Here is a 25770-nt window from a genome sequence, read left to right as displayed (position 1 = left end):
ATATTTCCTGACAAGATTAGTTGGGCGGAAGGCGGTGTAATTCTTCCTCAACATGGGAGGTTGTAAGTGTAATGTGTGTGTGTGTGTGTGTGTGTGTGTGACTGTATGAGTGTAGTGTATGGTGTGTGTGAGTATAGTGTGTGAATGTGTATGTGTGTGTGAGTATGTGTGGTGTGTGTGTGGTGTGTGTAGTGTGTGTATGTGTGTGTGACGTGTGAGGGTGTGAGTATGTGTGTGTGGTGTGTGTGTGGTATGTGTGAGTGTGTGTGTAGTGTGTGAGAGTGTGTGTGGTGTGCAGTGTGTGTGGCGTATAGTGTATGGTGTTTGTATGTGTGAGTGTGTGTGTAGTGTGTGTAGTGTGTGTGGTATGTAGTGTGTATATAGTGTATGCTGTTTGTGTGCATGAGTGTGTGTGTGTATAGTGTGTGTGTGTAGTATGTGTGTGGTGTGTGTTTGTGTGTGTGAATGTGTGTAGTGTGTGTGGTGTGTGTGTGGTGTGTGGGTGTGTGGTTTTCTTAGTGGCAGTCAGAGGTTTTACTAAAATTACTGCTTGCTGCCTGTGGTCACAATGAAGGAAAATGAGTCTTCATGTTCAGATTAGTAAATCACCCATGTAATACTCTTTTCTTCAATAACTCTCTTGAATTCTACCTGTGAGCCCTTTAGGTGAAAACAATATTCAAACCAAAAAATTAAATAAATCAATAACCTTTGCATTAGAGAACCCTATGCTAACGATGTCCCCTTCTGTCTAGCTATCCACTTAGAGTGTCCCGGGCGACAGGAGATTAGCTATGGTGTCATGATGTGACCGAGGAGGACGGACAGCTTTCCACTGTCAGCCGTATCAGCCACGTGCTCTACCTGGATCCTGCTGTTGCCCCAGTCCGCCACAATGATGTTTCCATTCGAATCCACGGCTACGCCTGTCGGCGCGTTAAACTGCCCATTGCCTTCTCCGTTTGAGCCAAACTTCAGCATGAATTCTCCTTCCTGGTTAAATACCTGTGTGAAATATTGAGAGACTCTTTTATTGCAAATAGCTGACCCAACCACAGTGTTTAAGAGATGACTGTCTGAGCAAGTAATTTATAACAAGTCCTGTGACTTGAGAAGCCTAGAAAAGTGGCCTATAGACTAGACTCCCGTCACTGTGATTGCCAAATTAGATGTAATATCATTTATTACTCTTATTTTTTCTGCCATTTACAACCGATTATGAAATGAAATATCTGTATTAACTTTTTTATAAATTAAAAAACACTATAAAAATATAAGATGTTATAAATAGAGCTGAAAGTTTTTAAAAAAATACTAAATGTTATTTTATCTTCAAATAAATAGCTTTATTTACTGAATAAAGAAAAATTCAGAAAAAAAAAGAAAAATTCAGGAATAGAGACTATATCTCTACAGGGTGGATTGTCATTCAGCTTGGATCAGGATTTTGTTAAGCCAAATATTCATGATTTATTATCATTTTACTGTATCAACACAATAAGAACAGTAGGGCTGAGTGTCGTACTTAGAATGCATTATGTGTGCAAATGTGTGCAGAAATATACAGTGGCCATGGGCGAAGGACAGACAAGGACTGTTTTATTTGCTTCAGAAGGTACTTTAGTTAAAACGGAGAAATTTAAATTTTAGTTATAAATTCTAAGGCCACTATGATTAGAACCAACAGAGGCAGGGCTGGAGAGATGGCTCAGAGGTTAAGAGCACTGACTGCACTTCCAGAAGATCTGAGTTCGATTCCCAGCACCCACATGGTGGCTCACGACCACCTGTGTCATCTTCTTGCCTGCAGACAGATCACTCATACATTTCAAAAAAAAAGAAGAAGAACCAAAGAAGCAACAGAGGTTATTCTAAGTGAAGAATGAAGAACTCTTAAGGAAATATCTTTGATGCCCACTGTGATTGATCAGTCAGTTACTGTGCCTACCTGGCTTAATTGTCTCATGATTAAAACAAAATCCTTGCAGTGTCTCTGCTCCTTTGCATTTTACTTTCCTCGGTCCTAGCTGCCTGTAACCATGGCAGGAAAATAAGTAGGAAATTCCAGAAAAAGGCACAGTTTCAAGTTAACGCCTGCAGCAGGATGCTGTTACAATTGCTCCATTTTATAATTAGTTATCACGGTTAATTGCTGCCTTTGGATCTGAAATGTGTCTCCATGGCTATATGTGTTGAAGGTCTGGGCCCCAAATACAGGGATGCTCAGAGGTGGACTTTCTAGGACGTGAGTGGGTTCCAAGGCTCTGACCTCATCAATGGATTGGTTTACTGACGGGCTTGTGACTGAACAGGCTAGTAGTGGGTGGCTGAGACTGAAGGCAGTGTAACCTGTCTGGATGAAGTAGGTCACTGTCACCAAGGTGTGTTCTTGGAGGAATAACTCATCCCCAGGCTCTGTCTCAGCCTCTCTTTCTCTTTGTTTCTGCAAGTAATTATGACTGAAACCCTGAGACCGTGAACAAAAAGAAAGCTTTGCTTGGAGTTGTTATTCTCCAGCATTTTAACACAGCGACAGGAAGGTGATATGACTGCTCTTAGAGTCGTTTCTAGGAATTAAACTTTATCGTTAAGTATGTATGCAGAAGAAAACATAGCATCTTAGAATCTAGACTATTTGTGGCTATTTGTGACTTGGTATCCACTAGGGGTCTTACAACATATCCCTGAATAACACTGGTAGCTTTGAAAGAAAGAAAGGAAGGAAGGAAGGAGGGAGGGAGGGAGGGAGGGAGGAAGGAAGAAAACCCAACTATAGTAGAGTACTCAGTAACTCTGACTTACAGTTTTTACGTTTACTAAGCAAGAATCACCTGATACTACTAACAGCTGTAACATGGGAAACAAAACCCATGTGTTCCCTGCAACAGCTATCAGAGAGAAAAAAAATAAAATAAATTGCTATGATGTTCTTACGATGAAAAGTGAGCCCGAATAGTTGAAATAGCATCTCTACACCCTGAGACCATCCCTTCTGGAACTTTAATGGTTGCAAACACCCTATCTTTCCCGCTTTCCCCCTAATGGCACCTAGTTACTCACACATTTCTCAGAAGAACACAGTCTAAGAGCTGAGATAATTTTATGGCTTTGCGTTTTGTACGTGGATGGAGTTGCCGTTGAATAATATTGGCATTAATTCTTTCCTGATCTCGCAATCCTGCGCATGCTGGCTATCACCCCCACTTCAAAGTTTCCCCTAACTGTCATAATTGTGGTTCCTCCACCTTGGTGCAGGGGCTTGAACCCGGCACCTGGAACATGATTAGCATTTCCAGCCAGACCACTTTCTCTGCAAACGCAGTTCAGAGCTAACCACGGGCATGCTGACCGTACCTTGACGGAGTGATTATGGAAATCCGTGACGATGATCTCGTTATTGCTATTCACAGCTGCGAAATGGGGACCTGCAACAGAATGAGGGGGAGAACACATGAGGGTCCCAGTGGTGACGATGCATGGGGCACAGCACACGGGCAACACAGCACACGGGTAACACAGCACACGGGTAACACAACACTCACTGCCACATCACCACACAGCACACGGGTAACACAGCACATACCACCACACAGCACACAGGTAACACAGCACACGGGTAACGCAGCACACTGGCAACGCAGCACGTGCCTCCACACAGCACACGGGTAACACAGCACACGGGTAACACAGCACACACCGCCACACCACCACAGCACACGGGTAACACAGCACACACCACCACACAGCACACGGGTAACACAGAACACGGGTAACACAGCACACAGGTAACACATCACGCGCCGCCACACAGCACACACAATCACACTGCACACGGGCAACATGTTGATTTAATTAATGAAGAAAGGACAAAGAACCAGAGGCCCAGCTCACAGACAATCACTCAGCCAGACATCTAGCTCCAGACAAGCTGGATTCTGCACTTTCTAAACTTGGGGCTGTGTGATCTGGCCTCTCCTCCAGCGCACACAGAAGAGTGGAGTCCTGGCCTTTCTCTGTACCACCCTCTGTAAGCCACACCCACTACCTCTTCCTTTTTTCTAAGTGGAGGTGATGGAGTCCTACAAAGAGAGCATTGTTATTCTCAGCTCTGGGAAAGAGGCTCAAAAGTATAATTTTTCTACTGAAAAGACTGAACAAAAGCCCTGCGTTTTATAGCACTGAGTGACTGTTGAGAATCTGGGCCAGACAAAGAGTGAGAGAACAGCCACAAAGAAGATGCGTGCTAACGCTAAATCCCCACCAGCCACCTTTGAAAAGAAAACCAATGGACTGTGCTCCACCTTTGCCTGCAGATGTGCGCGTCCCAACAAGCTTGTGGGGATCGCAAAGTTGCCCAGAGCAAAGTAAAACAGATTGCCTTTGCTGCTCTAAGCAAATGCTCTACACTCCTATTCTTGTGTGGTAACCTACAAAGGTTCCCCAGGCTCCTTAGTGAAACTGCGTCCACGGGAAACAGCCACTCATTGCTCTTCACACTTGTGGGATTTTTTTAAAAAATATTTTATTTTAAAAGGTACTGTTTTACTTAATATGCATATTTGAAAATCTGACATCTGCTGTGTGAGCCGTCGGTAAAAACCATACAAAGGTTGTTCTTTCAACTGAGCCTTCTCAGGACAACTGCTTTGCTCCCACCCCCAACACCGTCCCCCAAAGCTACATGCACACTGGGGATGGGGTGCCTTCAACATGTTCAGACATGCAATCATGAGCGGAAGAGGTATAAAAGAGGGGGTTTACATATTACCATCGAGTGTACCTGCAAACTGCCTGTCGCCGTTGCCTCGGCTACCAAACCTGGTGACTATCTTCCCGTTCGGCTGGAAGATGAACACGCAGCAAGCCTTGTTGTCCACCACAATAATGTGTCCGTTGCGGTCCACAGAAACTCCTTTGGGTCCCATCAGTTTTCCTGATCCGATTTTTGTCTGTTGGAAACAAGTCCAGAAACTGAGTATAGACATCGATGTTCAAAGCATTACAGAACCAACCTGAAGCCAGGTAGTTGTCTTAGAAAGCCATTTGCTGGAATGTTCTGGGTACCACGTGGAACAATGGTATCTCTGTCCCAGAAAACTGGCCCTGTCATATTCAGCATCTGCTACTAGCATTTATATAAAACCTTATTTTTAAGAAGTATTTGCCACCAAAATTGGGCCACAGTGCCCTTCTGAATGGATACTTGATGAGAGACCGCAGGGTCTAGAGAGACAAGTGACCTCAGGGTCTAGAGAAACAAGTGACCGCAGGGTCTAGAGAGACACCTTACTCCGCCGCTTGCTGTCAGCACATCTGAAGTTGCACTGACAGATTCACTCATTCTCTTTAACCTTAGGATTCCTTATATTTTTTCTAGGATGTTTTAAGAAGCAACTTTAATAACATCCCATGTTACTTTAGGAGCAAATGGTAAATAAAATAGTGTCAAAGATTCAGTGTAAGCAAAGCAACCAGTCACCATATGGAGACCATCACTACTGCTGTTATATGTCACACTCAGCACTAAAATCTCAGGCATGTGCATTAAACCTTACTAGACTTGAGCTCTAAGTGGTTGGAAGTCACATCTGACCCGACTAGCACTGTGTGCTCAAAGCGGCCCACACTTACTGACATATAAGTAGTACCTGACACATATTTGTTTACCACGTTAAAAAACAAAAGTCTAGAATTACTTATAAGCTAACGTACTATTTGCACGTGTGTGTATGTATTATGTGGGAAGGTAAATGTATGTGTGTGGTACGTGTGTGTGGAAGCCAGAGGTCAACTTTGGGTGTTGTTCACCAGGAGACACATACCTCAAGTTTTGAGGCAGAGTCTCTCATTGGCTTCCAGCTTGCAAACCAGGGAGGTAGAGGCAGGAGGTAGGCCAGGGATCCCTGGGATCTTCCCTTCTTAGCCTCAATAGCCCACATTATCACCTGGCATTTTTTTAGCGTGTGTTTTGGGGATAAAACTCAGGTTCCCATGCTTACATAACCAGTACTTTACAGACTGAGTCATCTCTCCAGCTGCCCAATCATGACTAAATCCTCTGATTTTTACAGTTGGTGTGGGAGGGCCTTCTGTCTGTCTGTTGCTTTTATTTAATAAGGGGGAGCAAAGCATTAGAGTTCTTCTCAACCATATGCCTGCATATACTTTAGTTCTGAGTCTATAGATTCAACTGTCAGAACACAGTAAAAAGAATAACCTATGGTGAATGATGTCTTAGGGAACTGTGAGACAGGCTTCAGAGAAAAAGAGACAGGACCTTTGCTTTCAGGTGCATTTCGTGCCCTTGATTGCTCTTGGATGAGATTATGCACCTTCTGTGACAAACATTTGCATTCAATTTATAAGACATGTTGATTCTTATTGGATATCAGAACACAGTTATAGAACCCGACCTGGTCAGTGGACCCTGGATCTGGACATGGCCTTCTGCCTGGCTTTGGTGCTTTTCCAGATATAATGTATAGAACACACCAGACAATTCTGTTTAAATTGCTCTGTCCTGAGAACGTTCAAGGAAAGAGCTGCTCTGTTAATATTTAGTATGTGCTTAAAGGTGTTTATTTACATGCTTTTCTTTTTTTCTTTTTCTTTTTTTCTTTTGGTTTTTCAAGACAGAGTTTCTCTGTGTATCTCTGGGCGGTCCTGGAACTCACCCTGTAGACCAGGTTGGCCTTGAACCCACAGAGATCTGCCTATCTTTGCCTTCCTGAGTGCTGGGATCAAAGGTGCACCACCATCACCTAGCTATTTTTCTGATCATGCTTCTGAGAACTCAAGCAACCTTCTTTGGAACATTGCTTGCTTTGTTCTATTCATGTATAAAAATATACTGAAACCAAAGCAAGGTGGTCTACAGTATTAGACTGCAGTCTGCCCCATTCTTTCAGGTCCTCAGATCCCAGGTTCAACAGACAAGATCTCCACAGGTCAATGAAAGTTTACTTTCAACCATATCAAAGATATTTAGGGGGGGACACCCCGCTTGTATCTCTACTGAATGTATGCAGACTTTTTTTCTTGTTACAGTTCCCTAGACAATACAACACAATAAACAAGGCACTTACATTGTATCAGGTATATGTAATCTACAGATGATTAAATATATAGGTGTGAATGGCAAACAATATAATTTTGTAGGAGAAACCTTGAACAATCTTGGGTCTTGGAGTTCATGGGGGATCCTGGAACCAACCCCACATGGAGACTAGACTTCTGGGAAGAAAAGTCAGACACCAGAGGCTTCAGCCTAAAAAGTGGGGTCAGTGAAGGCAAGAGGAATTCTTATGGTGTGGAATTCCCCTCTGTATGCTGTGAATACAATTGGTTAATAAACTGTCTTGGGCCTGCACAGGGAATAGAGGTAGGCAGGGAAAACTAAACTGAATGCTGGGAGAAAGGAGGAGGAGTTAGTGAGAAGCCATGGAGCTTTTGCAGGAGATAGATGCGCTAAAACTTCATGACCTCATGGTGATACACAAATTAATGGAGATGGATTAAATTAAGATGTGAGAGTTAGCCAATAAGAAGTTAGAGCTAATGGGCCAAGTAGTGGTTTAATCAATACAGTTTCTGTGTGATTATTTTGGTTATGAGCAGCCAGGAACCAACAAGTGGCCTCCTTACTACACTCTTCTTATTTTAGACTTTTTTGACACATTTTTAAAACCTATTTGCAGTGTCTTTTTTTTTTTTTTTTTTTTTTTTTTTGGTTTTTGGTGACAGGGTTTCTCTGTGGTTTTGGAGCCTGTCCTGGAACTAGCTCTTGTAGACCAGGCTGGTCTCGAACTCACAGAGATCCACCTGCCTCTGCCTCCCGAGTGCTGGGATTAAAGGCGTGCGCCATCACCACCCAGCTTGCAGTGTCTTTTAAATTAAAAATCAATCCCCACCAATTACATTTTCTATGTTCTGCTCCAGAGTCCTTTCTGTCTCTATTTTAGCACTACCTGATCAAAGTCTGTGAGCCCCAGTGAACGCTTTAGTTTGTTATTTATTTATTTAACTTTATGTGTATGAGTGTCTTCCCTACATGCGTGCCTGTACATGATGTGTGTGGTTAGTGACTTAAGAGGTCAGAAGAAGGCATCAGAGCCCCCAGAACTGCAGTTACAGCACATGTGGGTGCTGGGTTTTCTACAAGAACAACAAATGCTTCATTCATTGCCTCTCCATCATGGTCTCTCCAGCCTCCATGTAAATCTTCTTAATTTCCTGATACAGCAATGGAGTTTCTCCAAGCAAGACTTCTCATGGGAGGCTTTGTTCTTCCAAGATTACAAATGACAGAGATTCAGATGTGACCTCATTAGAGCAGAGAGACACAAGGACTTTGAAAGGAAACATTTCGTCTTAGGCCAGGAAACCGCTTATCTAAGTTTGATTCTGATGCTGCAATGGAGCCCGAGGATCAAAGAGGCTCTAACATAATGGCATGGACGGCAATCACTCACGTGCTTTCAAGTCTGAAAGGAAGGTGTCATGCCAGATCAAAAGGAGAGCTGGCACCCTGTTTGTTACTGCCTAATACGACTACTACTTAACATTACAGACAACAGAGTGACTCAACCATATAATAGCAAGTGGATAATTATCTAGAATAAAAACAGAAGCCAAAGGATTATCTTAGTTCCACCATAGGATGCCGACTGGGCAGATCGACAAGCACAACTCAAAGCTGAAACCAAATGTCCCACTCCTCCTCCTTTTGTTTCCTGTTCAGCTGCACTAAATTCTGCAAAGCTGAATAAGAAGCTATGTGTTTTGTCTCACTGTGTTTCCTTGCCATCTTAGAACAGTAAGAAACATAGTTCAGAGTTTGTCATTAGACAGTCAAATGAGAACACCTAACAAATGGCTTGCAAATTCAAGAGGGAAAAGCTAAGACATTTTAGAATATAGTAGCCATAAAGGTCACCAAATTTGTGCTCATTTCTGATTACCAAAGACTCCCAAATGGGTTAGAAGGTATAAGACATGAGGGAAGATGAAAGAGAAAGCAGTAAAGGGGGCAGAGACTGATAAACATTACACTATAAGACTGTAAAAACGATAGTAAGATGCTACACATCTGAGATAATTAGGAATAAATACAAAGACTGTGCTGTAGTAGAAGGCAAGTCAGTTACTCTGTTGATTTCACCAAGTCCCATTAAAGAAGCAAAATTAATCATCTCTGCATGCTACATTGTAGCCTGCACGTCTGGGTGTGGGTGCTACATTGTAGCCTGCATGTCTGGGTGTGGGTGCTACATTGTAGCCTGCAGGCGGCTGGGTGTGGATAATACATTGTAGCCTTCACTGCTGGGTCCGGATGCTACATTGTAGCCTTCATAGCTGGTTCTGGATGCTACATTGTAGCCTTCATGGCTGGGTCCAAATGCTACATTGTAGCTTTCACAACTGGGTCTGGATGCTACATTGTAGCCTTCACGGCTGGGTCTGGATGCTACATTGTAGCCTTCACATCTGGGTCCAGATGCTACATTGTAGCCTGCACGTCTTGGTGAACTCTTCCTGCCACCCCTCCTTCCCCGCATTGGCCAAAAAATTTATTCATCAACCAATAAAAGCAACACATATACAGAAGAGCATGCCATATCAGCTTATAGTTTCAGAGGGTGAGTCCATGGCCATCATGGTGGCAAGCATGGCAGAAGGCAAGCATGATTCTGGAGCATCAACTGAGAGCTCACATGTTGAAGCAACAGCCACAAGGGAGAGCAAGTGCTAACTGGAATGATGTGGGCTTTTGAAGTCTCGAAGCACACCCCTGTGAAATATCTTCCTCAACAAGGCTGTACCTCCTAATCCTTCCCAGCCAGTTCTACCAACTGGGAGCCAGACATTCAATGTATATTAGACTATTTGGCCTATTCTCATTAAAAAATCACCACACATAATTCCTTCTAGTTCCACCTGTGCTGTCATAGATAATAGAAATGCCTTCTTATGTTGCATTGTGCATGCCATGTTTTCTGGGTGAACTTTTTTTTTTACAGTACTCAGATTCTTTCATTGTGCTATTCCTTTACCTTAATGGGTTCTCATCAACATCTGTCTTAAAGAGGTTCTTGATGCAGTAGGGAACATCCCTCCCCCTGTCCTCTAGGGGGCACAAGTGCTTTACAGTGTTGACTGCACTGACTGCCAGCAGCGCCCAATTTTAAGACCTGTTCTTCCAAGTATTTATTACTAGTACCGAAATATCAAGTCATGAGCGTGAAACGTCTCCATCAGGGAGTCCCTCTCTTTTAGCTAGCAAAACTCAGTTTTCAGAAGCAGCTGCAGCATGGGCTCCCCATGTACAGATCAATAACCATTTTTGCTGGAGTATAAGAAAAGATATAAGTAGGTTTGTCCAAACGAGGACTTTTGAGAGGAAAGACACAGGTTTTCCTCATGTTCCTAGCAGAGCTGTTAGATTTAGGTGTTGGAAGATACACAAGAGAACTTTCTGGACACAGGACCATTATATGGAGCAGTTTCTAGCAGAACAAAAAGTTCAGGGTCTACTGGATACTCACGTGCAAGAATGCAATGTTTCTTTTATTTCCACGGGTTGAAAAGGTATTGCCTCACATAAAACAAAGCCTCTAATCTAAGAGTAAAATGCATGTAACTCATCTCATAAATATCATCTTGTAAATATCATGAGATGACCAGGACAACCCAAAGATTTCAAATGCTTTCAATCAGAGACCGAGTGAGATCCGCTTTCAAGATTCCAGAATGGGAAGGAAGGGAGGTCACTGGGGCATATCCCTGAAGGAGGCCATGGAGCCCAATCGCTTCCTCTTCCCTCTGCTTTCCTGCTACCATGAGGTCAGTGATTCCCTCCATCATGTGTTTCACTCTGCCACAGGACCAAGGCACATGAGCTAAGTGACAGTGGACTGAAGACCTACAAAATTGTGGACCAAACTAAATAGTTCCTAAGTCGATTTTCTTAGACAATTTGTCTCAGCAATAAAGAGCTGACTAACAGAGACACCATGTTTACATTTTGCAAACAGGGGCAGGAAGGATATCATACATATCACATGAGAGGATCCCAGGGTGTAGGGAAACTGGCACCATCGCTAGGCGATAGCACATATCACATGACAGGATCCCAGGGTGTAGGGGAACTGGCGCCATTGCTGTACAGCCTCCATTTTCTTTTCCTTCCTAGTTCTATGTGACATTCTTTAATCTTGCGTTTTCAGTTTATAACAAATAATGTACAACTGACATTCAATGTGTGTGTTTTAAAGGTGAGAAATGTACATTATCACGTTGTTTCTCCTGTGTCTCCCACCACAGACCTGAGAAAGTAAAATGTACTTTGTGACAGTTTGAAAATTAATTGAGAATCACAAACTGCTACTTTATAACCCTTTGCAGGAGACTTTGTTTCTTCTGAAATCAAATTGATGTAACCAATATAGTTTTCCAGTAAGCATGATTTTTTTAAAGCAAGCAAGCAAACTATTGCTTTATAAAATAAATCACACTTAGACTATATAGGTGTGTATTCATGTATATGTATCTATATGCATATATATGTATGTGAGTGCACATGTATGTGTGTATTCATATGAATGTGTGCAAATGCATGTGTGTGAGAGAAAGCAAGTTTATAAAATTATCACAGCTACTTTCATTTTATAAAACTGAGATTGATGACTCCATATAAATAATTATGGAATATTAGATTGGATTTAAACAAAGAAAAACATAATTTAATGCCACTTTTTTTGTTGTTTCTACTATTTAGGGGCCAAATGGTGGTCACTCTTACCTTAAACTTTCCGTCGTTGGAGAAAATGCTAACCCACTTGTTATCATAATCTGCGATGATGATGTCCCCACTGGGGTGCACTGCTACCCCCGTGGGCCGCTGTAGCTGTCCAGGTGATCGTCCTCGGATGCCAAAGCGGCTTTTGAATTGTCCATCATTGGAAAATATCTAAACAATGAATTTAGATTCATTAGAATCTGAACTAGTACAATAAATCCGTGGAGCAAATCAGAACACGCCAGTGCTGTTTAAGAAAGCCCTATGCGTGCACGCGCACACACACACACACACACACACACATGCTTGCACTCAACAAAACTAAAACAAACAAAAACAAAAGTCTACATATTCCTTTTGTTTCCTCCCCATACCATTTATCTTGACTCTAACACAGAGAAGCACACACCCATCTCTAGCCAACACGAGCAGTCAGAGGAACACACGTAGGGCTATACCTGCACGCACTGGTTATTACTATCTGCAATTAATATCTTTCCACTTGTAGATGCAGCTACACCCTGAAGGTTTGTGAATTCCCCTTTATTTCTTCCTTTGGTACCTAAGGATAAATGAGAAAAGCACAGAAATTAAGTTACAGAGAAATGGATTAGGAAAAGAATAGTCTAAGCTTCCATAAGTAGCCTGAGAATACATTGTCTTTTTTCTTTCCCGCGGTAGGGATGACACCCGTGGCTACAGACTCTGCACTGCCCTTGATACACACAGAAAGGGGTGGGAGGGGGACGCCCCCTATGACTTAATCCATGAACTACTCACCCTCTCTTCCAGAGCAATAAAGTCTTTGCAAAATCATTTTCAATCAAATGCTAATTTTCTCTAATCAATTTGCAGCTGAGTATTAAAGTGATATAATTAATTAATGTGATATTAATTAAAATATATTCAGCTTTCACAAAGAAATAATAAAACATATTCTAACCAGGGAGCTACAGCCAGAGTCGGGGTGAGTTTTAGAGTTCTGGCAGAATCTCACTCTCCTACTCAGTGGCCCTCAGGGGATGCCCGGACATTTCATGTTCTGAGCACGTCCATCAGCCACACTGAAGCCACAGACATCATGAGTGAGCAGTGTGGTCTCACATGCTGGACCCACTTCCGCATTCTTCCCTAAGACTCGACTTCGACTTCAGTGGCTGTGTATATTCCTGATACCTCACCCTACTTGAATTTTGTCTGTTTCTTTTTCTGACTGGCCTTGAGTTTGTTCCTGGCCTTAGTCTCCACAGCCCTGGGCTTAAGGTCAAATCTGCCCAACTTGGCCAATAGACTCTTTGGTTGCAAGGACAAATGAGAAGGAGGGACGGAAATAAGTGTCCTGCCATCATATTAATGGTTACCCCTTTTTATTTCAAAAGAAATAAAAATGCTGAATACCAATGGGTGGAAACAGATACAGTACCTAAAATTGACTTAGAAAGCTTAAATTTCAATTCCTAGTGAGAAAAATAAATTACAACTTAATTTATATTAAAAGAGCAGTTTAATATCTTTTAGTCATCCATATAGTGACGGAGGAAAGAGGAGGAGGACATGCCGAGTGGAGTTGGTGTCAGGCTCAGGCTGACTCTTCAGAAACAGACCTGGGCTTAGGAGTGAAACTGGTGATGGATAAAACTCCAGAACAAATCAAGAATAGAACTGCTGAGCAGGAAAGTTTGGGATCAGCTGGTTTTCAACAGACCCCAGTGGCCATCCTTGTAACAACGTCGGGGGTCCTCTTAAGTTTGTGTCTTCTGTGTCTAATCGCCACAAGATTCAGACCCCCAAAGATAAAGTTCTGCATCACGAAGGAAACCACCATTTCATCAGATGTATCACTTTGTTCACAAGGATCTTTGCGGGATGCTTGAACACAGAACGAGTGAGCGTGTTTTTCAAATGGTGTATGAGAGCAGGGTATTGAGGCCCAGTGGGCCCCAGCGAGCCGCGGCTTGAACCCGGAGTTCAAAGCCAGCCTGGACAACAACTGTGAGAACCAGGCTCACAACAAGTAAACAGACAAATGAAAACAAAGAAAAGGATAAACAAGATGAGTCGGTTACTGGCCGTACGGATGAGGAAGCCACATCCGGCCCTATAAAGAAGGCAGCGCTCAAGCGATTCGTTTGGGGCTCCCTGTTGATGTACGAATAACTGGACCTAGGAATACAAGAAAGAATTCTACAATAACATCTTTTGTAAAGGTGGTAAGGCCAGGGCTTTGAAGAAAAGTTAGAACTCAAACCCCTGGTTTTTCAAAAATCCACCTATCATCCCAGCGCACCCAAGGGTGAGCCGAAGAAGGAGAATGACTCAAGACAGACAGTCCTTGCCTCAAAATAAATAAATATACATATATATGTATTTATATATATATATATATATATATATATATATATATATATATCATGAAGTTATCGGGAGGAGGCATCACAACCAGTTTTGAAAGCAAGAGTCTTGGGGCCCACGGGTGAGATGTCTTAGGTGAGTCCCAGAAGCCTGGAACCCTCAGAACCATGTAAAGGTGGAAGAGAAAACAGACACACAAGTTGTCCTTACACGATGCAGTGGCATGTCACACACACACATACACACTAATAATAATAATAATAGAAACAATAATTATACTATTTTAAAGAGCAAGAACCTTATAACTGGGAGTGGAACAAAAACAAAAGAAATGACCTTAAAGACACCCAGTGTAGTAGGGCCTTGCGCATGAAGGTGATGGGGCATACAAGGGGAGAGTGGCTAAGAGACACCTAAGCAGACAGATGAATGTAGATCGCCGTCCTTCAGGTTCAGGCAGGGACAAATATGGCCTGTGGGTCTCCTTCATTTAACCTTTTGTCTGTTCTGTTAAGCACAAAGGCCAATGTGTTTCTAGAAGACGCAGTGGGTAGCAGGGAATGGAGAAAACAGGGTTAGCGAGAGTAATCATCGTCTGGTTACAAATATTCCACTTGCTTAAGAGAACACACGTGTGGTGCTGGAAAAAGGAAAATGCAGGCGCCCTAAACACCAGCACGTGTTTTTGCCATACAAAAATGAGGCCACGTTTCTGAGCATCAGTAGAAACAGGAAATAACCTCATTTGGGGGCAGGAAGACATTTAGTTAAACTCCGTGTTAATCTAGTCAGAACCCTGGGGCAGAAAGATTCTATCTTTCTGCAATGAATGAGAGGCTTGGGAGCCTCCAACTCTGGGTCACCAGAGCACTGGAACAAAACACACAGCTAAAGAGGTTTGGCAGGCTCAGCAAGGTCCCCCCGCAGGTAAAGCCATTACCACTCAATGTACTTGCAAGCCTGAGTTCCTATCCGGAATCCCACATAAAAAAAAAAAAGAGAGAAAATTGCCTCCTAAAAGTAGTTACCCTCTGACTTTCTCATGCTTGTCTTCTCTCTCTCTCTCTCTCTCTCTCTCTCTCTCTCTCTCTCTCTCACACACACACACACACACACACACACAGCACTTTCCTAGTGTTCAAGACCTTGGGCTCAAGCCTTGACTACACAGGTGTACAGACACACACACAAAGCATTGGAAATAGGTAATTAATATGAGTTCTTCCATAACAAAGATATGAAAAACAATACATAGATAGATAGTGCTTACCAAATCCTTTCCTGTCTAATTTAATGTAAATAAAAGATAATTTTTACAATTACTTGCACTGGCTACTAAATAATCAACAGAATGTTAAGGAAGTGGCTTGGTCCTCAGTCTATAGCCCTAGTGGGAGGTGGTTCAACCTTTAAGATGCAGGGCTTCATAGAAGGCAGTTAGGTCATTGGTGAAGTACCTCGAGAAAGATTTGGGGTCTTCAGCACCTACTAATGTAGGGTTCAACAAAACACTGAAGGAAGACCCCAGACTCAAATAGTATGCAAAACCAGAGAGTGTTTATTAATACTCCAGTATGCAGGGTCGACACCTATACAAAATGGTAGCGACCCTGAGAGGAGCGTGCGGGCTCCTTTTAAGCACAGCTAAGGGAATCTCAGGGGTAGTTAGCTCATCTTGAACATAATTGGTTAAGCAAGCAGCAGTTATACTAGTATACTTCTAATTGGCCGAGGTTTAGTCTTACCATTTTTGGACATACTTGCACAAGTTTGGGCAACTCCGGACACAACCCAGAAGGGGCTGCAGAGCTTGTCCTTAGACATTGTGAGGCTGCATTAGGCCTTGTAAGTGTTCTTCCCCTAGTCCCTGAATGCAAGGATGTTGTGGAAAAAGTGACTTTTGTTGGGAGAGACGCCTATTTTTCCCTCACAGAGAACTGAAACCTAAATTCAGTTGTAAAAGCGAGAGACTTTAATTCCTTCACCTGACTCTGCTTCCCATGAGGTAAGCCTGTCACTTCATCAGGTACACCACAACACCAACACGAGGCACTGCCTCATCAAAGGCCCCAAAGCCATCGCAAGCTCCGCCAGGAAGGAGATCGCGTTTCTTTCATCTCTGTGATATACCCATTACTTAGCGTCATGCCTGCCAGGGGCCCTAAATGTTTTTTAAACTTCATTACTGGATTCTGAGTGCTTACTCTTACTAGATTAGGACATGAAGTTAAAGAATTAAAGCAACAACAAAAATTCTAGGGAACTTTTTTTTAACTAATAACGTGAAAGGTCTGAGCACTAAACACCAAGAATCATTTATGAAAGAACTTCAGAAGCCATAAGTAGAAAGATATTCTGTATTCATAGACTAGAATGCAAATTGGTAAAATGTCCCTACTCTCTAAAGCAATCTGAAAATTCAATGTGATCCTTACCAAAATTCCAATAACATTTCCACTGAAGTCGAGAAAGCAATGCTAAAATTCATATGTAACCATAGAAACTCCAAAAAGCTAAAGCAATTTTGAGGAAGAAGAGCAAAGCCAGAGGCATTACATTATCTGATTGCAACATCTACTTCAAAGCTATTCGGACAAAACCAGAATAATATTAGGATAAAAAAAAACATATATTTCTGGAATACAGAGTCCAGAGGGCATCCTGGCACATATCTGTAATCCAGGATTGGCAGTCCAAGGCAGGAGAATCTAGAATTTAAGTCAAGCCTGGGCTGCCTAGAATACATAGGGAGACCCTGTCGCAGAAACAAACAAAACACACCAGACAAAGAATAGAGTGCTCAGAAATAAAGCTACACACTGGTTAATTGGTTTGTGACAAAGAATGGACAAAGGGGACAGAAGAGTTTCTTCAACAAATGGTGCTGGGAAATCCAGAGGTCAACACAAAGATTATTAGATGCTGATCTCATACCAAATACAAAGAGCAACTGAAACTGGGTTAAAGACTCCAAGCCTAGGACCTGAAACTGCAACCCCCCCTGGAAGAGGCACAGGGGGAAAGCTCACAACCCTGGTTTGAGCAAAGGTGCTTTTAGGTGTGAGCCTAACACACCAGCAACACAACAGAATGGAAGAAAATTGATGCCAACCATATAGCTACTAATGCATTAATATCCAAAATATATAAGGAACTCAAATATTTCACAATCTCTTTTATTTTAGCTCTTCACTCTGGTGATTGTTTTGTTTGTTAAACAGAAGCTTTCTTAATTTAATGCTTTTGCTTTTGTTACCAATTTTGTTAGGTTCATATAAAAAGAAATTAAGAGAATTCTTGCTCATGTAATCCAGGTTGGTCTTGAACTCTCAATCTTTCTGCCTTGAATTCTGAAATGCTGGAATTATAGGGGCACAGCAGTACATCTGGCTCCAAACAATACAATGGTGAGAAGACAAACTGGGGTCAGTGAGATGGCACAGCAAGTAAAGATTTATCAGACAGACCTAATGGTTCGAGTTGGATCACACACATGAAAATAATAATAATAATAATAAATACTTTTAAAAAGATGGCTCAGAGGTGAAGAGCACTGGCTGCTCTTCCAATTCCCAGCATCCACAAGGTGGATCACAACCATTTATAATGAGATCTGGTGCCCTCTTCTGATACACACAAGCTAAATGTTGTTGAGGATCTGGATAAAAAGAAGCCTTACCACTGCTGAGAAGAATGTAAACACTATGTAAACAGTACGAAGCTCATACATTTAAAAATGGAGCTAACATAGTCCAGAACTACCAGCAGGATTTCCCAAAAGGAAATAAAACTGGTAGGTCAAAGAGTCTCCGTTCCTCCCTCCCCCCTTCATTGTGACAATATGGAAGAATCTGGAGGACCATTTTGCATTTTATAAACATGGAAGCTGAAGTTGGGGAAAGCAGAAAGATATACTCAAGGCGTAAGTGGAGAAACTGGATTGGCGGTATCCAGCCCCGTGTCTGTCCCAGCTTGTTCCCTGTACCCACAGGTGGCCAAGAAAGGACTGCTCTGAGCAGACAGGTTATGTGTTGTTCCACAGCACAGTCCTGTCCAGGATTCAGAGTGCTAACTGAGCAATTCGGCCCACAGATGCTGCAGGGAACCTTAGTTTCCCAAGATGGTCTGTGGAAAACAGATGAGAAAAGTTGGCTGGCGCTTTCAAACTCTTAGCTCCCACAGCGCACAGTGCATACCAGCAGATTGCCACCCTGGGAAGTTCTGCGGTAGTGCCAGTTAAACTGTGTGGCACTCTTAGGCACTGGGATGTTATTGGCTGGAGGTGCGGAAGGACCTCCCGCAACACCATGTAGACACTGCAGGGGAATGAGGCAGGCTGCAGGAAAAAACACCACAGGGGAACGAGACACGCTGCAGGTGCTTTTTGAAACAAGACACAAGCTTTTACTTTCCTTAAGGAACTGAGCCCTTTTTGGGGGGCGGGAGGGGGGTTATGTTTAGGTTGCTTTCTCTGGAGAAAGCAAGCAGTTAAAACAAAGGTAAGTAAATAGCGACTGGCAATAAATCAGAGGGAGGGGCAATTCCACATTCCCATCTCTGAGGTCATGCTACACCTTCTGGCTTCATCTGAAACCCCACTTCCTTCTCCACCCTGGGTCTTAGGGGCTGGCCCCACAGCAAGCCCAGCACAGCTGGCCCCCATAGATCTCCCAGTCCTTGCGGGAGTGGAGACATAGGTATCAGAGCTCCTTTTGAGGGACTGCCATGGTCCAAGCCCACAGATTTCACCGAAATACAAGTATTTGCCTGAGGCAAGGATTCTTCTGTCTTTGGGTTAGGCAGGAGTCCTCCAAAGACACTCCCAGCAAAGGGAGGAGGATTCTGAAAATCCTTTAAAATGTCAGGTTCCCAATGTCGGGGATTCTCTATTTTGGCTTATTTTCGGTTTCTTACTGGCAGTACTTATCTCTTAAAAAGAAGAAGGCAGAGGGGATGGGAGGAGAAAGAAGAAGAGGAGCAGAATGGGAGAGGAAGAAGACACATTTGCAAAGAGTCTGCATTATTATGTTAGCCTAACAAAACTAGCTGCTCCCCACCTGCTCCGAAATGTCACGGCTTGTCATGGCTCCCCAACTACCCAGTCCAGGTATGTCACCCACTCCTTACCCACTCGGAAGATCAGGTCGTCCTCGATGGGGTTCTCTTTTCTCTTGCCGGTGCTGTACATGCTGGCGGGTCTCTTCACAGCCTTCTGCTTGACGTGACCACTCCCGGGGGACTTAACGCGTCGCTTCACGCCTTCGGTGGTGGGGGACACGTCGGCTGAGCGGATGACCTTGAGTTTAAATGGGCTGCCACGGATATGCTGGTCGTAGAGCCTGAGGGACAGGGTGAAGTCCCCCTCCTTCTGCACAGTGTACAGGAACTCGTAGGTGCCGTTCTTGTTGTCCAGGATCTCGCCGTCTGCCACGCTGCCGTCGGGGGTGCTGAGCTCGGCGGTGAGGTATGCGTTGCCTGTCTTGCACAGCTCTCCGTCCTTGTCCTTGGTGGTTATGGTAACGGACATGGGCTGCCCGATGATGGTCTGCCGAAGCCCCTCGCCCGTGGCCACCGTCTCTGAGGCGACAGCGTTCGTGGTGAGGATGGTCCCCAGGTTGTGGATGGACTTCTTCAGTCCCTCGGTTTCCACGATGAAATCCAGCTGGTCATTCTCGCGCGGGTGCAGAGGGAAGTCTTGGTCCGCCAGTTCGTTTAGCTTCTCGCTCATCTGTTTCTTCACCAGTAGCACCTCCGTTTCCGTGCCATGGTTGAGAGCCTGCGCCGTAAAGTTGCTGCAGCTCTTGATGCTTTCCTGGCCTTGGAGAAGGGTATCCAGCTGGGACTGCAGCACCTGCCAGGCACAGAGAAGCAGTGAGCACTTCCTCCGGGACAATTGCCAGGAACTGGGGCAGAGCCCTCCGCCCACAAGAACCGGCTTCTATACCCGCCCACTCAGCTGGCTCCGAACAAGCTGCATTCCATTTAACCCAGTGAACTCAGGCGAAATGTTAAATCGCATTACCAGTGCCTTCCGGAGGTTTCCCTTCCGCCTCTCCCTGCCTCATCACCCACATGTGCGTGTTTCTTGGGTCATCTGTTTACATAAGGCGAGGCAGAAAGGTCGCTACCCCTAGCGTGAGACACAAATTGCTTGATGTGAAATAGTTTTTACTCCGTGACTTTCCCTACCGTTCAGAGCTGCCTGGCTACTACCTCAAGGAACAAAAACCAACCATTGGAGAAGTCTCCACACGTGAATAGCAGAAGCTCTCCTCCCCGGCAGAGCCAAACAAAGACTACAGTCAGGATTCGCTTTGAAGTTGAGGAACAGGTTAGTGTGGGTGAGGGCAGTTGAGAGGCTCGCCCACATTATAATTACGGGAGGAAAAACATTCCAGGCAACTCTAAGACCTGAAAACACAATGTGCCACCTCTCACGTCAGACTATGAATTGCTACAGAAGGTCACAGAATCCCAGCTTCGTCAAAAGAAATATGGAAGTTGGGGAGGGGGTGTTCCTACTAAATGAAAGCAGGAGTTCACTGTACAATGGTGACATTAAAGACCTATGTGGGTCCCCGCCACCACGGCTGTGAACGGAGTGGCCCCGGTGTCACGCCCCTTAGAGGAAATGTGGGGACAGCAGAGTCTTACTTTGTGTTTGAGGCCATAGTTGACCTCGAGCTCCATCAGCAGGACGCTCTTGCGGACGTTTAAAGTCTTCTGCAGCTCATCAAAGGTGGAGTGGATGTCGTCTACAATGCTGGCCTTCTGGTTTGTTAACTGATGGATGATTTCTGAGATGAATTGAAGAGCAGAATCTATTTCTGGGAGCCTGAGAGACAGGAGAGTCATTAAGAATCTTTAACATCCACCCAGAAGTATTCCAAAGTCTACCTACACCCCTTTTGTTTCTCTAAGAGCAAAATGCCCCTTTTAAAGTCGCCTCTCACCATCTTTAAAGAGCAATAGAACGAACGAAACTTTCAGGGTCACAGCTCTTTCCATTAACCTTCAGACACCCACGTTAACTATCGATGGTGTGATAGGCTTTCCTGCCTTGTGCATGTGTTTAACAGTGTTCTCTCCTCCACCCAATGCCAACAGCATACCCCACCCCACCACTGCTAGGACCCCAAAAATGCCTTTAAGTATTGTCAAGTGTTCTGGATGGGGGGTGGGGGGTCAGAATTGCCTGTGGTTGAAAACCACTGTATTCTAAATGTCTAGCTTCATCATTTTTTCCAGTCACATAAACTTGCTCAACTCAGACTATCTGGAGAACATCCTGTATGTTTTCAAGTCCCTTTAGGTGACGTTGAAAGAAGATCTTTTTCTCGCTGGGACTCCTGACTATCAGTTGGACTACTGACTACTTTGTCTGCCTTTCCACTGGTTGTTAAGGCCTTCTTTTCAGTTGGTCTCTCTCATACAAGACACAGGTACTGCTTTCATTTGTGTCCATGCCAAAGGGAAAAGGAAATCCTGAAAACAAACACACTAGGAAAACTGAGCTATCACTGCTTGGCACCACTGGACGGGGCTCATGCACAGAACCATCCCAGCCACCACCACAGGTCTGGAAGCAAGGCAACACAACTCCAAGGAAAATCTTGGTTCTGGTTTCAGGCAGGAGGTTCTGAGATCTCATGATCAAGAAGAATGTAGAACACACGGAGTTATATATTCAGGCTGGCATGACCCTAGCATCTCAAACACCAGGTGTGGAGGCCAGGCCTCACATGGGGTGGGGAGTCTGCAGGGGCTCGGCACCTTTTGTTGACCGCATCCAGCTGGACCTGAAGTGAGGCCTTGTGCTGCTCCACCACGTCCTTCAGCGGCACCGTGGGGTGCTCCGCGTGCTCCCCCTCGGTGCATTCCCGACACATGGCCGTCTCACAGGACTGGCAGTAAAACTCCATCACCTGTGGGTAACACAGAGAGCTCACTCTGCAGGGAAGATACACACATTCTCTTCTATTTCATTCCCAGTCACTAAAGCTGTTGGCATGCTAGTGCCCAAGCGTTGACGTGACATTGACATGACATTGACATGTCAGGCCTCAAGAAGAGGTGAATCTGACTCCAAGGCCACTGCTGCTCCTCTCCAGGACTTGGGTCTTAGAACCTCTTTAAATTCCTTTTAAAGCATTGAGGACTTTAAAAGAGCCTTTGAGCCAGGCTAGGTGGTGGAAGTCTTTAGTCCTAGCACTCAGGAAGCAGAGGAAGAAGGAACTGTGTCAGTTCCAGGCCAACCTGGTCTACGGAGTTCCAAGACAGCCACCGCTATACAGTAAGACCCTGTCTCAAAAACAAACAAACAAAAAGGAACTTTGGAGCCGGGCAGTGGTGGCACACGCCTTTAATCCCAGCACTTGGGAGGCAGAGGCAGGTGGATCTCCATGAGTTCGAGGCCAGCCTGGTCTACAAGAGCTAGTTCCAGGACAGGAACCAAAAACTATGGAGAAACCCTGTCTCGAAAAATCCAAAAAAAAAAACAAAAAAACAAAAAACTTTGGTATATGTGGATTCTTTCCTTTCCATAAATACTTGTCACAATAAAAATGAAACAAAAATTTGTTTATTAATATATGGAAAGTGAATACTAATGCTGACTTATGAATAATAAAAATAATTTGTTAATTTGTATACAAACAACATTTATAAGATGGAAAATGTTGGGAGGAGTGTGGCATGGCTTTGATTTCAGTACATCTCTGCAGTGTTTAGTTTGATAGAAGACAGTTGGATTCTCCTCTCTGTTTCTGCATTCATTCTGCAGAACACATACAGATTCTGGAAAGTTTCACCACATACACACACACACACACACACACACTTGAGCGAAAAAAACAAACGTTATTTTTATTATTGTGCTATGAATGCAGTATTCACCTTGTGGGACCCTGAAGAGGTCTGAAGACCCAGGAGGGCTCCTGAATCTTATTTAAAATGGTCACTGCTTAATCAGAGATACACTCAGTAGTTTGCACCCCAGTTCCATCACCCATAGAGTTGAATGGCCATAGACAAATGACCTAAGTTCACTGAGGCTCAGCTTCTCAAGAGAAGATGATGCCATCCATGACAGTGACCCACTCCGCTGGACTGCTGTGAAGATGAAGTGGGTTAATACACAAGAACACGATGATGCTTGGCTCCAGCTCAGTCTAGTTCCCAGTTAGGAACTGCAATAGTGATGGCAATGACATCATCTGGATATCCTTAACCGGAAGCTAAGGACACTGACCCTGAAGTTAAGTCACTTATCTTGGTTAGGATGGACACTTAGTAACAATGTAACACAAAAGCCTGAGAATTAGGTACTGCCCTCCTTCCTCTGTTGGGAGTAATTATCCTCCACTTTTGACTTCCCGGAGACTTTTGGGGGAGAACTTTATGTGGCATTTTTAGTAGCACACACACTGAAAAAGGCATGAATCCTGACTCAACTTGATGGACAATGGATTTTCAGTGTGACTGAAGCCAACAAGCTCCTGATCACAGGGAGTCTCTTATCCAGAACGCAGGTTGTGCCTCACCTGTAGCGGGCACTCAACACTGGATTACATAAATCACAGGATGCCCATACCCATGGTTCCAGGGGTAGGTGTCATGGCAACACAAGGACTCCTTCCTTATTTAGTCTTCACTATTTGACACAGTATTTTCTGATTTTATTTTGGAAACACTCTTTCTGCATTAACCAGATTTAGATAAAAATCCTTCAAAATGTTTCTATGAGAATGTTACATTTTATACAACATTGTACTTTGAAGTAAGTACATAGTGAGTTACAGGAATTAGATTTCATGCAACATTGTACTTTAAAGTAAGTACATAGTAAGTTATAGGAATTCATGTTTCATTTTAATTTTGTCACGTATAATGTTTTAGGACTATGCCTAGGCCATAAATTGGAAACACCCCCCTTTTGGAGAGAGGGATCAATTTATTTTTTTAAACTTTTATCACATAAGGAGACCTGTTAGGCTTGGACCATGATTGGAAATTTCTTTTCTTTTCCTCTTTTTTGAAACTGGGGCTCAAACCCCAGGCTTTATGTATGGCAAGCAGATGCTGTTCCCGAGTTTCGCTGTAGCCCAAAGTTTTCTCTGTCCATCTACTGTTCAAATATCGTCATACTGAATTAAACTGTACTTTAATAACAAAGTCAAATGGAAATTCAAACATCCCAAGGGAAGACTGAACGTTTGCTTCTTATTTTAAAAGGTGTGTGATTCAGTTCAGCCCAGTTCCTGAGGGCTGGCCACACTGGGACTGCTGAATACGGATGGTGTGGCCTAAGCCGCCCTCTTTGTTTGTTTGTTTTGGTTTTTGTTTTTCAAGACAGGGTTTCTCTATGTAACAGTCCTGGCTGTCCCAGAACTTACTTTGTAGACCGGTTGGCCTCAAACTCACTGAGATCTACCTGCCTCTGTCTCCCAGTGCTGGGATTAAAGGTGTGTACCTGGCTTAAGTAGTCCTTTCAATGGCTCTCCCTTTCTCTAGCTGGAGTTGCTCTTTGGACTGGTTTATGTCACTTTAACATGTTCCTTGCTTTATCTGTTCAGGAAACAGAAGGATCCAAAACTAATGCAATGTCATGTTAAATTTCCTACTGTAAGGTTTCTAGAAATTACTTTTGGAAATGCAAATATTTGGTAATGACATATGAGCCCTATATCACAAATATTTTATTAGAACTTTATTGGTCTAAGGGGATTCTTGTCTGTCAAGCAGCTGGTGGAAGGAAGGCATAAAAGAACTTTTCCAATAAATCCTGAAACTTCCTTCTGAAAACGTCCTCCCTAGGGATCCATGGCGCATGATCGAGTGAGGGCCAACGTTCCTTTCACTTCAGCAGAAGGTGGCTCACAACATCAGACAACCTTATCTTTGGATCACACATGATGAATGTCTCCCCTTCAGGGCAGATTCTCATGAGATCCCACCAGTCAGGAAACAACCGCCCGCTATGGTGTGCGGAAGAGCCAGGAATGGATGCAAAGGCTCCTTCCCTCGGGTTCTCGGGGCGTGGGGACTGCTGCCAGTGTCTGGGTCAGGGACTGTGACATGCTGACAGTGCTCCTCCAGCCTACGGACACATTTCTCACTCAGCTGAGGCTGACCCTGACATGCCACGCGCACTGCTTTGAGAAGGAGTGTGCTGCCTCAAATGTAGAACGGGTTAGACAATGGCAATGTTTATTTAGCGATTAGTGTCCATGCTGAGTTTAGATATCTCAAACACTATGCTGTATTACTGGCATTTTCTGGTCTGAGTTCAGTGTATTCTGAAATCTGAGGAGTGAGACAATGGGGGAGGAAACAGACCAGAAAAGAACATGAACTAATATACAGACACAAAAAATTCTAAAACATCATGAAGACCAGAAACTATCAGCCTACGGTTATTAACCCCCTTCTTACTTGGTTTATTTTGCTTTCTGTGTATGAGTGTTTCTCCAGGGCTTGCAGAAGACTGTTTATAGGATGTGGAGTTGCTTTGAGTGGGTGATGAAAACATTCTGGAACCAGATAGTGATGATATTTGCGCAATTTTGTGAATATAAAGCCCACTAATTGTACACTTTTCAGTGTTTGAAATATTGAATTTG

The 25770-nt window shown here is 43.7% G+C and overlaps 1 protein-coding gene across 4 annotated transcripts in view; it reads right to left on the bottom strand.

Annotated features, from left to right (window-relative positions):
- Window positions 1-25770, bottom strand: part of Trim2 (tripartite motif containing 2) — a 109529-nt gene that overhangs the window by 4860 nt on the left and 78899 nt on the right. For all 4 annotated transcript variants that reach the window (XM_057756876.1, XM_057756874.1, XM_057756873.1 and 1 more), the window contains exons 4-11: window positions 21923-22074; window positions 20804-20984; window positions 19277-20000; window positions 12256-12359; window positions 11801-11968; window positions 4781-4949; window positions 3355-3425; window positions 865-1005 (exon numbers count right to left, since the gene is read on the bottom strand). In XM_057756876.1, the coding sequence (XP_057612859.1) occupies window positions 865-1005; window positions 3355-3425; window positions 4781-4949; window positions 11801-11968; window positions 12256-12359; window positions 19277-20000; window positions 20804-20984; window positions 21923-22074 (1710 nt within the window). The remainder of the gene's footprint in view (window positions 1-864; window positions 1006-3354; window positions 3426-4780; window positions 4950-11800; window positions 11969-12255; window positions 12360-19276; window positions 20001-20803; window positions 20985-21922; window positions 22075-25770) is intronic.

Source organism: Chionomys nivalis, chromosome 24, assembly GCF_950005125.1.
Source record: "Chionomys nivalis chromosome 24, mChiNiv1.1, whole genome shotgun sequence".
Lineage (NCBI taxonomy): Eukaryota > Metazoa > Chordata > Mammalia > Rodentia > Cricetidae > Chionomys > Chionomys nivalis.
The sequence above is the reverse complement of the archived record's forward strand: the minus strand, read 5'-3'. Positions and strand labels throughout refer to the sequence as shown.